The sequence below is a fragment of the Capricornis sumatraensis genome, chromosome 2 (genome assembly GCF_032405125.1).
Source record: "Capricornis sumatraensis isolate serow.1 chromosome 2, serow.2, whole genome shotgun sequence".
Taxonomy (NCBI): domain Eukaryota; kingdom Metazoa; phylum Chordata; class Mammalia; order Artiodactyla; family Bovidae; genus Capricornis; species Capricornis sumatraensis.
Window position 1 is genome coordinate 30,597,044 of NC_091070.1, and position 16,063 is coordinate 30,613,106.

Consider the following 16,063-nt stretch of genomic DNA (forward strand, 5'->3'; position numbering starts at 1 on the left):
AAATTGTCAAAATTAAGGTGTTAATGAAATTTTCACTCCATATTTTTATTTTATGACTTTATTTACTTCAAAACAAGAAGATATACTTCTTCATATTTAGTCTGTCTGCCTGCAAATCAAAGTCTTAGAATCTGTGTAACAGTTGGATCAAAACACTGTTTTTCTGTGTGTTCATTTTCCTATACTTCAGATATATTACTGAGGATGTTGTAAGCACAACCCATTCACTTACCTAAACTCCCAGCTGCCATCGCAGACTGCAGCGCAGTGGTTAAACCTGGGACCATCTGGCAATAGTACACTGTATCTGCACACACACAGGCTGTGGTGCCCACCACTCCTGGCCAACTCTGAATAGGTCGAGGAAACCCCACCAAGAACAAAGGAAGGGTAAAGAGGGGGACTAAGGGAGAAGAGAGTACTGTAGATAAAACTATGAAGACCAACACGAATGGAGAGAAGACAATGTTGAGCACACCCAAAGTGGTGGCTGATTTTCTACGTTTTTTCTCTGTCCATGATGCCACAAGCACAGTCACAGCAAACTGCAATTTAGCGATGAACTGAATCAGGCGATCACGCATGATACCAACCTGGAGAGACATAAAAACGACTTTTTTATTCTTAAATACTTTTCATGAATTTTCAAGATCATATAAGAAAAACAATATAATTTTATCATTGCCCCCAGATTTTTGAGGAGATTGCCCTTATGTAAGATTCTCTGTTATAATTTTCTCGATTCCCACAATTAGTAAATGAGACTATATTTTTAAAAGTTTAGACTCTCTTAAAAAAAGTAGTACTAAAGAGAAATGACAGCATGCTATATCTATCTTATGTTTGATTAAGCTCTGTGTTACATGCTTGTTAAGTCATAAGAACTAGAAGTAGTAAATAGCTAAGCAACTACACTTAATTTATCCTTATTTTAGAGAACACAGATTAAGAAATCTTAATTATACATCATGCCATAAGACAAATCTCAACTGACTGAAATCATACTAAATATATTTATACAATCATAAAAGTATGTTCTTCAATCAAAACAGAATTAAATCAACAACAGAATGAAATGTGGAAATTAAAAGACATATTCCTAAATAACCAACAGGTCAAAGAAGAAACCACAAGATAAATAAGAAAACATTTTCAGATGAATGAAACACAAATCAAAACTTGTGACATAGCAAAAACAATCCTCAGAGGGAAATTTATAGTTACAACTGTATATATTAAAAGAACAGAAGTATCTTAAACCAGTAACCTAATCTTCCATCTTAGGAAACTACAGAACAAAGAGCAACTAAATCTCAAGTAAGCAGAAGTAGAGAAATAATAAAGACTAGAGTAGAAATTAATAAAATAGAGGATAGAAATATAATAGATAAAATCAATGAAATCAAAAGCTGTTTTTTTTTTGTTTTTGAGGAGATCAACAAAACTGACAAGCTTTTAGCCAGACTGACCAAGAAAAATACACAGAAGATGTAAATTACTAAAATCAGGAATGAAACAGATAACATTACCAGCAACCTCACAGAAAAAAACATAAGAGAATATTATGAAAAACCATATGCCAACAAATTAGGTCACTTAGATGAAACTGACAACTTCTAAGAAAAAGACATAAATTACCAAACTGATTCATAAATTACCAAAACTAATTCAATAAAAAACAGAAAATCTGAATACACATATAACAAGTAGAGAAAGTGAATTAGTAATTTAAAAGCTTCCCAAAGAGAAAAGCTGATAGCTTCAATACTATAAAATACTACATAGTACAAAATAAGATACATACTGAATACTATGAACATTTAAGAATTATTAATATAGTCAAATAATCTTGGAAAAAAACAACAAAGTCATAAGATTCACACTTCCCAATTTTAAAACTACTATAAAGCTAGTATTGTAATCAAGACAGTGTTGTACTAGCATAAGGACAGATATATAGACGAATGGAAAAGAGAATGGGTGTCCAGAAATGAACCCTTATTTTTGTTGCTTGACTTTCGACAAGGTGCCAAGAAAAGTCACTGAGGGAAAAATAATAATTTTTTGAATAAATGATACTGAAACCACTGTACATCCATATATAAAAGAATGGATTTGGAAATTTACCTCATAACATGTACAAAAATTAATTCCAAGTAGATCACAGAATCAAGTGTAAGAACTAGAAGACATAGTAAATCTTTATGATCTTGAAAGCAGTGTTTATTAGATATAACACCAAAAAATACAAGCAACAAAAGAAATAAATAGAACTTCATAAAAATTAAAACTTTTTTGCTTCAAAGGACATTATCAAGTAAGCTAAAGAAAACCCACAGAATGGGAGAAAAAGTTTCCTGATCATATATTTGTCAAGGAACTTATGCAGAATATATGAAGAACTCTTATTAAACGTAACAGTAAAAAGGCAAATGACCTGGGTAAAACTGGGCAAAGAATTTGAATAGACATTTCCTTCAAAAACATACCCAAATGGCCAATAAATATACATAAAGATGAACCATTAGCATTCAGAGAAACGCACTATTAAAATCACAAAAAGAGAGTTCACATTCATGAAAATCCTATAGTGAAAAAGTAAGACAACTGTTGGTATCTTTCACCAAATGCAAAAGACAACATACTAGATAATTTTGATCATGTGAAATGTCCAGAACTGGAAAGTCCCTGGAGACAGAAAGTAGATTAATAGTTGCTGGGGCTGGAGTAGTAGAATGGATGGAGAGTGGAATGGAAATGACTATTAATGTATATAAGATTTCTTTCTGGGATGTTGAAAATTATCTAAAATTAGATTGTGGTGATGGCTGCAAAGTTCTGAATATATACCACAGAACTTCAGACTTCAAGTGAATGATTTTATGGTATATGAAATACATGTCATTAAAGATGTTAAAAAGACATATTCACCAGTAAGAGTTTGATTCCTGTATCCAGGCTTCTGCTCCACCATAGGTCTGTATTGGAGATCAGCAAGTGCACTGCTGATACAATGACTGTCTCCAATAAGGCATTTTCTGTATTTTGCCATACCTGCAGTACACAAATTAACCCTTTTACTAGGCAGAATTTGATAATTTAAGTAAACTGCTGAACAAAATCTTAATTTGGGAACAGGTACATACTATTAAGTGCATATTAGTATTACCATTCTAAAAGCTCTTGTGAATCCAATGGAGACAGATACAGAGTGAAGCCTTTGTAAGGAACTGTCCAATGAAAGAAATGCTATCATAGCCAAAGGTGACACTAAGACAAAAATGAGACAAATTTAATGAAGGCAAAATAATCTTTTACCATATTTAATTTTGGCCTGTATTTTTATGAGCACATTCAAGCAATTAATTAAAAAAGAATAAGCAAACAAACCAAAACATAAAATAATATCTATATGCAATATAACATTATATAAATACAGGAGTTCTGTAATATTTTGGTATACTTCCTAGATATAATGCAAGTTTATTATGTTTTATCTGCCTACCTAGATTTATTAAAATCCGTCTGACAACACCAATCTTCATGAGCTTTGTCTGCTTCTCTAGGAATAAAGTCACAGTTTGCACATCCTTTGGATAGAAAGGGTTCCGGAAAATTCCAAAGATATAGATACTTTGAATTTCTTTAAGTATCCACAGTATTATAAATAATATCATCAAAGTATAGCCAACAACAGCCTGAGGGCTGTTTTTGGAAATCTGTGAGAAACTAGCAAAGTGATGCAACAAACCAGTTTCTAAGAGGGCCAAGACTAATACAACGCTGTAGAAAAGGTATTCCCTCCAAGTAAACCGGATTTCTGAACCACTGGATAAAGCATTAGATTTGGTTCCAACTCTGTGTCTGGTCACACTGTGTTTGACGACAAGAACCATCTCACTTAGGTTAAGACTCAGCAAGAACCCAAGTCCAGTCATGAAAAGAACCACACCAACAGTGCTGGGAATGAAATAAGATGCTACAGCTGTTCCAGCAGAAATGATGAACATTATTAACAACCTGCAGAGGGGGGGAAAAAAAAAGATCTGCTTGAAAAGAAAAAAAAATGTTCCTTGAGAATAAATTACACTATCGCTTTAATACTGAAAATAATTACCGTAGGTGAGTTGACATAGATGAGCCTCCAAGGCCGAACTCTAAAACCTGCTCCATTGCCCATAAGAAAAGTGCATCAGGTGGAGGTAGGGTCCCGAGTGCCCAAAAAAAGGGTAAAAATATAAACAAGATGTGTAAAATCTGATTCATCTGTTCTAGAGCTGGTATATTTACCATAAACCTACAATAAAAAGAAAGTATTTAAATCATATAAAACAACAAATAGTAGATCTTTCCAGAAAAAAACAAAATATATACATTTTCTTCTACACCCTACCTCCGCCCTGAAACAAGAAATACATTTACAAAGAGGTCCTAGTACCAAACTGCAAAAGATCAAAAACACAAATTGTGATCACTGTCCTTCCCCTATACCAGCAAGTAGTCAACTGTATACAAGTGTAGTACTTAGAAAATATATGTATTCAAATGTGAAAAGAAGGACTAAGTAATTAACTAAATAAAACTCAGTTTAGGGATTTGTAAAACTACACTGAGCCCATGGCAAAAATACTTCTCCCTTAAATGTGTAAACATGGCTCCAATTACATTGGCTACAGTTCCACTAAAGAGTCTTTAGAGTTTAAAATTTTTTAATTTAAAATTGCAGGCAACTCTAGAAAAGCCAAAGACTTCCTAGGGTTCATGAATTAGCAGCTAACAAAGAGGGAAAGCTCTTCTTTTCCTCCTACTCTCTCCTGTACTGACTTGCTCCCAGGTCCTAGAATTTCAAGTCAGTACATTCAGTATCAGAGGTCAGAACCTGAGGTTATGAACACATCTCTGTGGTTTAGTCTGGGAACTTAACCAGCATATACTATTTCTATTTTGAATAAACAGTGGTACAGATTTGGGAACAGAAACTTGTACAGCACAATCTCATTAATGAGTGAAGTCTACCTTAAGTGGAGAAAATGGTTTTTGGTACAGCACTTACCATCAAATTGCTTCAAATAATTTGATAAAATCTTTAAAGCACAGAAGAATAAACATTATCTATATGTTGTTAAGTTTTTTGGAATAAGGTTAACCAAACACCTTGCCTGGAAACCAACAATGCTGTAGTACTTACAGAGTTCCAAAGACAATTTTCAGAAGAGAAAACTAAATCTCAAAACTTATAGCATAGTAATTATACTTGAATATCTGAGCTGCTAGGAATCAAAGTTAAGCAGAAAGGCAACTTCAGTAATTATCCACTTTAGTGTGAATTAACAGCCCAGAAACAAATGCATAGCAACTACAATTATAATAATGGTATAAATGTGCTTCCTCACACAAATACCAGGATGATGCAAGCTAATGTACTCTGCTTCATACTGTATGTCCTTCAAATTTTTATAAGCAGAGAGAATTAATGAACACAATTAATTAACAATGTGATGCTACATTAGAGGATAATACTTGCTGTAGTGTAGTTTTAAAATAAAATTCATTTCATTCTGAGATGAAAACACTCCAGTAACAAAAAAGAAAATCAAACCACACACAATATGCCGTAGGAAAACGTGTAGATTTGTACAGCTATTTTTGTTCTTTTTAAAAAAATACAACAGTTCCCTTGCTAACATATTCAAAGAAAGGATAATTTGTGTAAAAATAATGTATACTCAGGAAATATTTACCCAAGTACTATTCCTGCCCCTCCAATCTGTTTTTGTCCTTAAAGTAAACAAGAAATAGTACAGAAGGTATAAATATATCACAAATAAATAAGAACACATAATTGAAGTAACCAAACATTGTGATTACTTTCCTATGTGTATGATTCAGGATAATCAAGCAGATGATTAATGTGGTTCCTTTATACAGAAAAATGTTTAAATCTTAAAGTTTCTGATAACGTAACAGGAATTTTCTAGAGCAAAAAAGAAAAAAAAAAAAATCCAAGCCTGCAAGAAAAAACCCCGTTTTTCTAACAACCATAAAAATATTTCAAGTTCTGTACACTCACTCACAATCCACGAACCTAGAAAAAGATGTTCTTAATACATAGTGAATAAAATGATATAAATATGCATCATTCATTCAAACAGTTCCTGACAGTCTATGAATTAAGAACTGTAGGTTTAACATTTGTCTTTAATAAAAATGTATAGAAAAAATCATTTAAAAATTATTAATATACAACTATGCTAGGTAGAATAAAGGATGAAGAAAGAAGTTTACTACACTGTATGGCTTATCTCTTAAACTTTTTCTTTGAAAGGAAATTAAGATACAACTTGACATATCTGACAACTCTCCAAATTTGAATACACATTTCATATAGTATTTATCTGCAGTTATCTCATCTACAGTGAGATAGTAACTCAATAATTTACATTCTGAAAATAATAATCTTATAAACTTAAATCTTTCAAAAAGGGTCAAATGTGTAAATATACATTTAAACTTGACTTTGTTAACTTCCCAAAATCAAGCAATTAACATATTTTATAGTTAGAAATTCTAGTGGTACTAAGAAATCAATTTTAACAGAATTTCCATAAATTCGCTTTACATATCTGATTAGCTGAATAACTATAAAGCTGTTATAGTGTCCTCTGGTCCATAAATGCAGCACAATTAGAAAAGATTAAGAGCTAAGGAACATCAGACATCCTAAGAATCAGTCTGTTTCAGTACACAAACTGGCTACACATTTTTAAATGCCTTGTTTTCTTTTAGGCTACCATAACAAAGTAGGATAGACTAGATGGCTCAAACAATAGAAACTCATTTCTCACAGTTCTGGTACATAACAAAGTATCCTAAGACAGGGAGCTCAAACAACAGAAACTTATTTCTCACGGTCTGAGATCAGAATGCCATTATGATTGGATTCTAATGAGAACTCTCTTTCTGGCATCAGGAAGCCAATTTCTCACTGCATCTTCATGTGGTGGAAAGAGATGAAACTCTCTAGTGTCTCCACAGGGGCACCAATTCCATGAGGGACTAGGACTACCCCAACTAATTACCTCCCAAAGACCCTCACAAAATATCCCGACACTGGGGGGGTTAGGGCTTCAACATACGAGTTTTGAAGAGACATACAGTCAGTCCATAACATTCCACCCCAGTCTCCCAAATTCACGTTCTTCTTATCTGAAAAATACATTCATTCCTTCTCAACAGCCACAAAATTCTTAACTCATTCCAGCATCAACTCTAAAAGTCCAGGGTGAGGTGAGGTGAAGTGGCTCAGTCGTGTCTGACTCTTTGCGACCCGGTGGACTGTAACATACTAGGCTTCTCCGTCCATGGGATTCTCCAGGCAAGAATACTGGAGTGGATTGCCATTTCCTTCTCCGGGGGATCTTCCCAACCCAGGGATCGAACCCAGGTCTCCTGCATTGGAGGCAGACGCTTTAACCTCTGAGCCACCAGGGAAGTCTAAAGTTATATCTAAATATCATCTAAATCATATACAGGTAAGACTTGAGGTATGACTTATCCTGAGGCAAAATCCTCTCCAGTGTGAATCTATGAAACCAGACAAGTCATGTTCTTCCAAAACCCAGTGGTGGGACAGGCAAAAGATGGACATTCCCATTCCCAAAGGGAGAAACAGGAAAGGAAAAAAGGGGTGTTTGGTCCTAAAGAAGTCCAACATCTGGCAAGGCAAATTTCATTAGATTGAAAGGTTGGAGAAGAATCCTCCTTGGTTTCATACTCTGCTCTCCAGGTCCCCAGAGTGGCATGTGACCCAAAGAGCTCTAGGTGTGGGTCCTACACACCAGAGCTCTACAGAGCAGTACCAGACCCAACACTTCCAGCAGAAACCTTCTAGCCTGCTGAAACCTGATAATCTCAGAATCACTTTTGAGGTCACTTTTCTCTCTTCTTAAAGAAAAACACATGTTCACAGCCAAATAACTCTAATATCCCTGTCCTGTCAAATTTAAGAAGCTGAACAGCCTTCGTTCATTATATCTTTATTTCAAACTAGAAGTGTTTCTACTCATATAATCCCAGAAACTCATTAAATTCAATGAGTGACAGTCTGGCCACACCTTTGGTGTTCCCTTCAGAATATGCTTTCTCATTTTTTGCAATATGGACCGGCTGACAGTTTCCTAAACCTTCAACCTCTGGTTCCATTTTGCTTAGCAATTCCTACTTCAGTTCATCTCTCGCCTTTATATTTTACTATAAGCAGTCAGGAGAAATCAAGCTGTTCATTCAACACTTTGGTTAGAAATCTCCTCAGCTATATGTCCTAACTTATTACTCTCAAGTTCTACCTTTCACAAAACTTCAGAAAACGGTTCAGCTAAGTTCTTTATCACTGTATAAGTTCTTTGCGACTTTCTAACAAGGACTGCCCTTTCCTCTAGTTTCCAATAACCTGTTCTCACTGCTGTCTTAAGAGCTTACCAGAATTGCCTTTAATGTCCGCATTTCTGGCACTCACTTCAAAACTCTTCCAGCCTCTACCCATTATCCAGTTCCAAAGCTGCTTCTATACTTCTAGGTATTTGTTATGGGAGTACCTTTGGTGGCTCAAATGGTAAAGAAACTGCCCACATTCCAGGAAACCCGGGTTCAATCCCTGGGTCAGAAAGGTCGCTGGAGAAGGAAATGACAATTCACTCCAGTATTCCTGCCTGGAGAATTCCACGGACAGAGGAGTCTGTCAGGCTACAGTCCATGAGATCACAGAGTCAGACATGACTGAGCAACTAACACTTCCACTTTCACCCCAGCTTCCTGGTATCAAAATCTTAGCTAGCTCCTAAAGAAATACTATAGTCTGAATGGTTTAAACAACTGAAATTTATTTCTCACAGATCTGAAAGTCTGAGATCAGAATGCCACCATGATTCAGGCATGGTGAGAACTCTTTCTGGCTTGCAGGCAGCTGCCTTCTCCCTTTACCTTCATATGTTAAAGGGAGAAATCAGACTATCTGGTGTCTCTTCCTATAAGGGTACTAATCCCATCCCACTAGGGCCCCACCCTTATTGTCCTATCAGCTCCCCAAAACTCCATCTCCAAATACCACCACAATGCAGGGTAGGGAATTAACATATGAATGTGTGTCACTACTCAGTCACTCAGCAGTGTCCAGATCTTTGCGACCCCATGAACTGTAGCCCACAAGGCTCCTCTGTCCATGGCATTTTCCAGACAAGAATACTGGAGTCAGTTGCCATTTCCTTCTCCAACATATGAATGGAGGGGCACAAACATTCAGTGGTGCTGTAAGTGGCGCCTCTACATTTCTACTGGTGAAAGAGAAAATTGCAAACTATAGAAAGAAATGTCAGATTTAGAAAAGGCAAGCAAAAGAGGTCAAATAATTGTGTTTAAAATTGCTATTTTCTCTTTTTCTGCCACAGTAAATTGATTTTAAAAGATCAGTTATTTTCTATAGTTGCTGCTAAGTCGCTTCAGTTGTGTCCGACTCTGTGCAACCCCATAGATGGCAGCCCACCAGGCTCTTCCGTCCCTGGGATTCTCCAGGCAAGAACACTGGAGTGGGTTGCCATTTCCTTCTCCAATGCATGAAAGTGAAAAGTGAAAGTGAAGTCACTCAGTCATGTCCAACTCTTCGCGACCCCATGGACTGCAGTCCACCAGGCTCCTCTGTCCATGGGATTTTCCAGGCAAGAGTACTGGAGTGGGGTGCCATTGCCTTCTCCAATTTTCTATAGTTACTACAACAAAATTAAGTAAGTTATTTAATCCATTTAAAATCCATTCAATCTATGTATAACATTTACCAGTATCAATTTTAAATTTGTTTTCCCCTCACAGGAAACTTCTGTCTCTTTTCACAGGTTTTAGCCAGGCTAAGTTACAGATTCATGGCTCCTTATTTAAAGTAAAATATAGGAATGAAATTTTACTTATAAAAGATTTTCTTTTTATTCTTCAATAAGATTTAACTACTGCTTTAGAATGAATGTTTAACAAGATTAGTCCTATGAGATTAATTATCAAAACAACTTATCACTCAATGGTTTGGTGACTTAATTCATAGATTCTTTTTTTTTTTTTTAAATACTAAGGATATTGCTTAAAAATAAAGAAAGTTATACAGTATTTGACAGTTTATTACCTGTGTGCAAGATCTACAGAAACGAAGAAAAAAATATAAACAAGTCTCATAAGAGGAGTGATTTCATACGCATCCTGGGTTTGGAAAGTTGCAGACTCTGTAGGTGTGTTTACAATTAATGAATATTCTCCTATACACAGCGTCATCCATCCAAAGACAAAGAGTAGAACCGTGACTCCTGCACTGCCATACAGCAGGGTTATTCTATGTGGGAGCAAATACCATGTCCCAAGGCCACACAGTAATCCAGCAAGAACAGAATGAAAAACTGTGTTGGCTGTATGTTTTTTGCCAGGAATTAGAAATTTGATGGTCTCAGCACCAGCACAACCTGTAAACTCATGCTCATCTTCCTCTGCTAAGATGTCTGTGGTCAGCATTCTCTCCACTGTTACCGATTTGTTTCTGGCGTATAAACTTGTGAACTGGATGACAAATGCAGTGAAAAGCATCAGTCCACCTGAAAGTGCTCCTGTGTAATAGTCTTCCAGGATGCCTAATTGGTACAAAAGTGTTCCTATTCCACCTAAAACCCATGGCATCAAAAAAAGGACAATCTGATTAACATATATGTAAGGAGGGGCACAATAACCCAGTTTGAGTCGAGGGCCTCCAAGAACAGTCTGTGGAAAGCGCTTCAGGAAGAAGTCTTGTTTGTAATTGTTCAGCAGAGGCACATCTGGACTCATCCTTCTCACTCAGATTATTCTGAAAGTCACTTTCTTTTCTGTAACACAGCAGTCACTAAGAAAAAGAAAAAAGTCACTATTTGAAAACGTCATACTTAAAACATAAGGGAGAAAAAAATCCACATTTCCATTAGTTAGTTCCTTAGGGCAGGATTTATATCTTCACTTCTCTAGCTCCTTTCCATTGCCTGACACATACTTGGCACAAAACAAATAGTTGCTAAGTGCTTTTTAAGTGAATATTAAAAAAAATTCACTATTAATTTACACAGAACTTAGATAAACTTAGAATTTCTTAAGTAACTCACATTTTCAGATTCTAAGGTCAAAGGCAAGTTCAAAAAGCCAGTACTCTCAACGCAAATCTGCTAGTGGCTTAACTGATTATTTCCCTGAGTGTTTCTGTTGTTTGTTCTTTTAAACTTTTCTATTACAAGGGTGAGCAAAGTTCTTCTATAAAGGGTCAAACAGTAAATATTTTAGGCTTTGTGGACCATATGGTCTCTGTTTCAGTGACTCAACCCAGCTGTTGTTGCAGAAAAGCAACCATAGATAATATATACATAAGTGGATATTAGTAGTCACATTTCAACGTAACTTTACAGTTTTTACCCAAACAGGCTGTGGGCCAGATGAGCCTGTGGGCCACAGTTTGCCAACCTCTGCTATAAGATAAGGATATTCTCTGTAATTCCCTTGAATTGAAATGGAAATAGAGGTGGAAATTAGAGATACTAAGTGTTAGTAGTCGCATCTCTTAACAATTATAGTAAATTTAGGTTTTCTGCTAATTTAAAAAGTCAAATTCTGCTAAAATAGTAGCATTTCAATAAAAAGCCATTGGCAACTCAACATGTAGTAGGAAGAACAACTGGAAACCAAAGACTCTTAGGGTCACTTTACATGCTTATTATTAACTAGGTTACCACATGCAAACCACTTCATGACTCAATTCATGCACAACAATGTGACTGTACAAAGTACCACTGAACTGTACACTTAGAAATGGTAAAGATGGTAAATTTTATGTTCTATCTATTTTACCACACACAAAAAACTTAAAGCCATCTTAAAGTAACTTTTCTTCTGATCAGTTTAAGACAGTCTTTCTGAAAGTTACTCCTACCCAACCAGTATCAGCCCTGGAGAGAGCTTTTGGGTTACCATTAAGAATTACCACCTTACAGCACATCTTGGGAAGTTGGGAAGTTCTTTATCCTGTAAACACTTATTGTCTTGTATCTTCCAGCTACTGGTCTTAGTTCTGCACAGAAAGTCATAGCTTTTAATCACATCACAGCCCTGCAAGTACTCACAAAATAACAGAACCAGGGAGCCAGATGGAACCTTATTTGCTGATAGTTTAGCCTCAGGAAATGCAGACTGCCTCCTCGCTCTCCGAATGAGCGTATCTCCTGCATACTGATGTCAGTGTACTGTGTTCTGATATGCTTGTTCAGCAGAGCCATGGGTAGGTGGGCAAAGATTCTAATTTCAATTACCTGTGGATGATGCTCTCAGACAGGAAAACGAGCTTGGATGACCAGCTTAGGCATTTAAAAGCTGACCCCTCTTTCTCCACTAAGGCAAGTCAGGAACAATGTGAGATGACTTGCTGGGAAAGAAAGCCAGAAATTGAAAATACCTTATAAACTAGATTATCTAGCTGTTACTGCCCATATTCAATTACCTTTTAGTACTTTTGAGTCTTCTGTAAATATTCTGTGATTATATTCCAAAGAGCAGAATAGTCTAAAGAAGATCTATTGTTGATTTGGAAACTTGGAAAGATGCCTACAATATATTGCAAAGTAAAATAAACACATTGATGATCCCATTTGTATTAGAAAAAAAAAATGCACACTTTCAGGTATACATGGTTATTCCACGTGTGTAAGTGTACAAACACTAGGCTTCATTTGTATTTCACATATAACATTTTGACACCTCTTCAAATTAGCAAATATCCTATAGGACTCTCAACCCATGCCCTGCAAAAACATCCTGTGGCCTCTAAGTGGCCATGCTCATACCCTCTCCTTTGCGCAGGTTATCTTCCCCTTTCTTTCATAGTAATCTTAGTCAACTTTCAAGATTCAGTCTAATCCTTTCTGAAATTTTGCTGAGCACTTAGACCAAACGGTGTCTCTCTCCTCTGTATACTCAAAACATGGCTTATTTGTAATATACTCATCTTCTAACATGTATCAACTGGGGGCATTTCTTGTATTAGTTACCTCTTTACATGGTATCTTTTCAAAATTTTTTTTCTCTACTAATAAATTATTTGTGGGTAAGGGCCAAATCTTGAGATACTTCTGATTCTCTATAATATTTAGTAAAATACCCTGGCACAGAAAGGCATTTAGTACATTAATGGCATAGCTTAACTAAGATTAAAACTGAAGAAAATTAAATATTGCTGTTCGAAAGGGAAGTTGGATGTTACTTATTGTTTCTGAAAATTTCTTCCAGCATATTCTGCCCCATTCAAAATAGTAAACCCATAAACTCTTTATTTCCGGTTTTTAAATGTTTGGAAAGTATCTTAATTTACTTCTCTTATGGACTAAATAATGGCATCTAATGATAGTACTACCAGCTCAGAGAAGATTTTGCCTAGAGCAGTATAGTATCCCAGTAATACTGGAGCAGAATGAGCCTGAAGGAGAAATATGGCTGGGTTTCTTCCATGGAGAAGGGAATGGCCAGAGAATTTTAACATGTCAGAAGTCTAATTTTAATTCACTACATGTTTAATGATATACTTTAATGTCCTTCATTATCAGGAAAGAGGAGTTAGTTCTTACTGGGAGAGAAAAGTGGAGGAAGAACAGCAGGCACAAGGGACAGAACAAGGCAGGAGTGATACTGAAGCGAGGACAGACTAAAAAGTATGAAGAGCACAAGTTCCCTCAAGAAGCCTTAGAAGCATGGGGAGGACACTGGGATGGCGATTTATTTTAAAAGCATACAAAAAGAAAGGCTGAAAGATACAGGACTGTTTGCCCTACAGAATGTTTCTTAAACAGATGTCTATGGTTAAAGAAGTTTGAGAAACTACTATACCAGACTGTCATCTTGAAAAGTCACAATGGATATCAGCAGACCAAAGATTCTGAGACATTTTCAAGTTAAAAACTAAACAAAACACCATTTCAAATCTGCTTAAAATATATCATTTAAGTTTTCCACACTTCTTTGACCTTGGAACCTATTTTCCCCTTGATATCTAATAACGGATCATGTGTGCAGTGTTTTGTGGAAATCGCTTTCAGAAATATTGGCCTGGGCTTCAGTTGGAACCTTAAATATTTAGCCAGGTGGAGTTAAAAAAGATACACCATTTAAAGAAGAATGTCATGAATGAAGGTACACAAGAAAAAATAAATAAATAGAAATTTCATAGGCAGCATGTACATCAGGTTGTTTTTTTCTCATACCGTAAGGATAAAAGAGGATTATATGACAAATGCTGTAAATTCATTTAGGCAAAAATTACGATAAATTAGTACTGTTTGGCTTTTACTTTATTACAGATCCTGGAATACTTTAAAAACATCTTCTTTGTATGAAAGGACAGTTACATTTATATAGACAGATTTTCTAAATCCTAATCTGGATTACTAGCATGAAAAATAAAATCATATTAAAACTAACTCCCTAAATGAAAATTTGGCACACTCTGAGAGACTGCTAAAGACAGACTGATGTATTTATATGGCTGCTACTTACAACATGTTGAAATGAATAATAGCTCAAGGCTTTGGGGGAAAAAAATGTAAAAGCTGTGAAAAGAGAAGTTAAGGGATAAAGATGGTTTCCACAGCAATGATTTAAGCCGTATGCTTTCTTCATGGAGAAGGAAATGGCAACCCACTCCAGTGTTCTTGCCTGGAGAATCCCAGAGACGGGAGAGCCTGGTGGGCTGCCGTCTATGGGGTCGCACAGAGTCAGACACGACTGAAGCGACTTAGCAGCAGTAGCAGCAGCAGCAGCAGCTTTCTTCATATGCTACTCTGAAAGCAGGCCGACAAAACAGTCGTAAATAGGTTGCTTTATTTGGAATCCGAGTCGCATTTTTTACCCATTATCCAATAGGAAACAGAGATCAATTTGGCAGTGATACAGATGGGAGTACTTAGTTACCAAAATCTTAACTTTGGTAATCATGCAAGATATTAGCCTGAAAATTCCTTAAAACAAAGAAAGAGATAAGAAAAAGTGGCACTTTGGGGGGATTATTTTGAATTCATAGTTCTCTATATTTGGCAAAAAGAATTCCTAGAAATAGAAGATTTAGCAATTGCCTGATTTTGGTTAGCAAAGATTACTTAAAAAAAAAAATCTAGCATACTGTTTTTATTGTTGGTTTCATTCACTGAATCCACACATTTATTTTCTATTAGATTAGAATTTTTTTTTTAATGAAAAAGATACTAGCGTAAGATCTACCCTCTTAGATTTTTAAGTGTACAATGCAGCATTGTTAACTGGCAAGGTAATGTTGTACAGTAAGTCTCTAGAATTTATTCAGCTTGGGTAACTAAAACTTGCTAAATAGTAACTTTCCATTTATTCTTCCCCCAAGTGCCTGGCACATCATTCTACTCCCTGTTTCTAGGACTCTGACGATTTTAGATACCTATGTAAGTGGAATCATGTAGTATTTGCCTTTCTGTGACTTGCTTCTTTAATTTATCATGTCTTCCAGGCTCATCCATGTTGTCACATCTGGCAGGGTTTCTTTTTTAGGCCTTATTAATATTCCACTTTATGTACATACCACATGCTCTCTATCCATTCATCAGATGATGGACACTTGGTTTGCCTCCACTTTTTGGCTATTATGAATAATGCTTCTGCTTATTTTACTTCTATGCAGAGTACATCATGAGAAACACTGGACTGGAAGAAACACAAGCTGGAATCAAGATTGCTGGGAGAAATATCAATAATCTCAGATATGCAGATGACACCACCCTTATGGCAGAAAGTGAAGAGGAACTAAAAAGCCTCTTGATGAAAGTGAAACAGGAGAGTGAAAAAGTTGGCTTAAAGCTCAACATTCAGAAAACGAAGATCATGGCATCTGGTCCCATCACTTCATGGGAAATAGATGGGGAAACAGTAGAAACAGTGTCAGACTTTATTTTTTGGGCTCCAAAATCACTGCAGATGGTGATTGCAGCCATGAAATTAAAAGACG

The 16,063-nt window shown here is 35.9% G+C and overlaps 1 protein-coding gene and 1 non-coding gene across 2 annotated transcripts in view; both read right to left on the reverse strand.

The window, feature by feature from the left end:
* PCNX4 (pecanex 4) overlaps positions 1–16,063 on the reverse strand; it is a 39,579-nt gene that overhangs the window by 16,943 nt on the left and 6,573 nt on the right. Inside the window, exons 2-7 of the mRNA XM_068965288.1 lie at positions 10,166–10,909; positions 4,118–4,297; positions 3,506–4,020; positions 3,170–3,270; positions 2,932–3,054; positions 233–593 (exon numbers count right to left, since the gene is read on the reverse strand). Coding sequence (XP_068821389.1) covers positions 233–593; positions 2,932–3,054; positions 3,170–3,270; positions 3,506–4,020; positions 4,118–4,297; positions 10,166–10,854 — 1,969 coding nt within the window. The 5' untranslated portion in view covers positions 10,855–10,909. The remainder of the gene's footprint in view (positions 1–232; positions 594–2,931; positions 3,055–3,169; positions 3,271–3,505; positions 4,021–4,117; positions 4,298–10,165; positions 10,910–16,063) is intronic.
* TRNAW-CCA (transfer RNA tryptophan (anticodon CCA)) lies at positions 7,420–7,491 on the reverse strand. Its single transcript has one exon. It is a non-coding gene; the product is annotated as a tRNA-Trp (tRNA).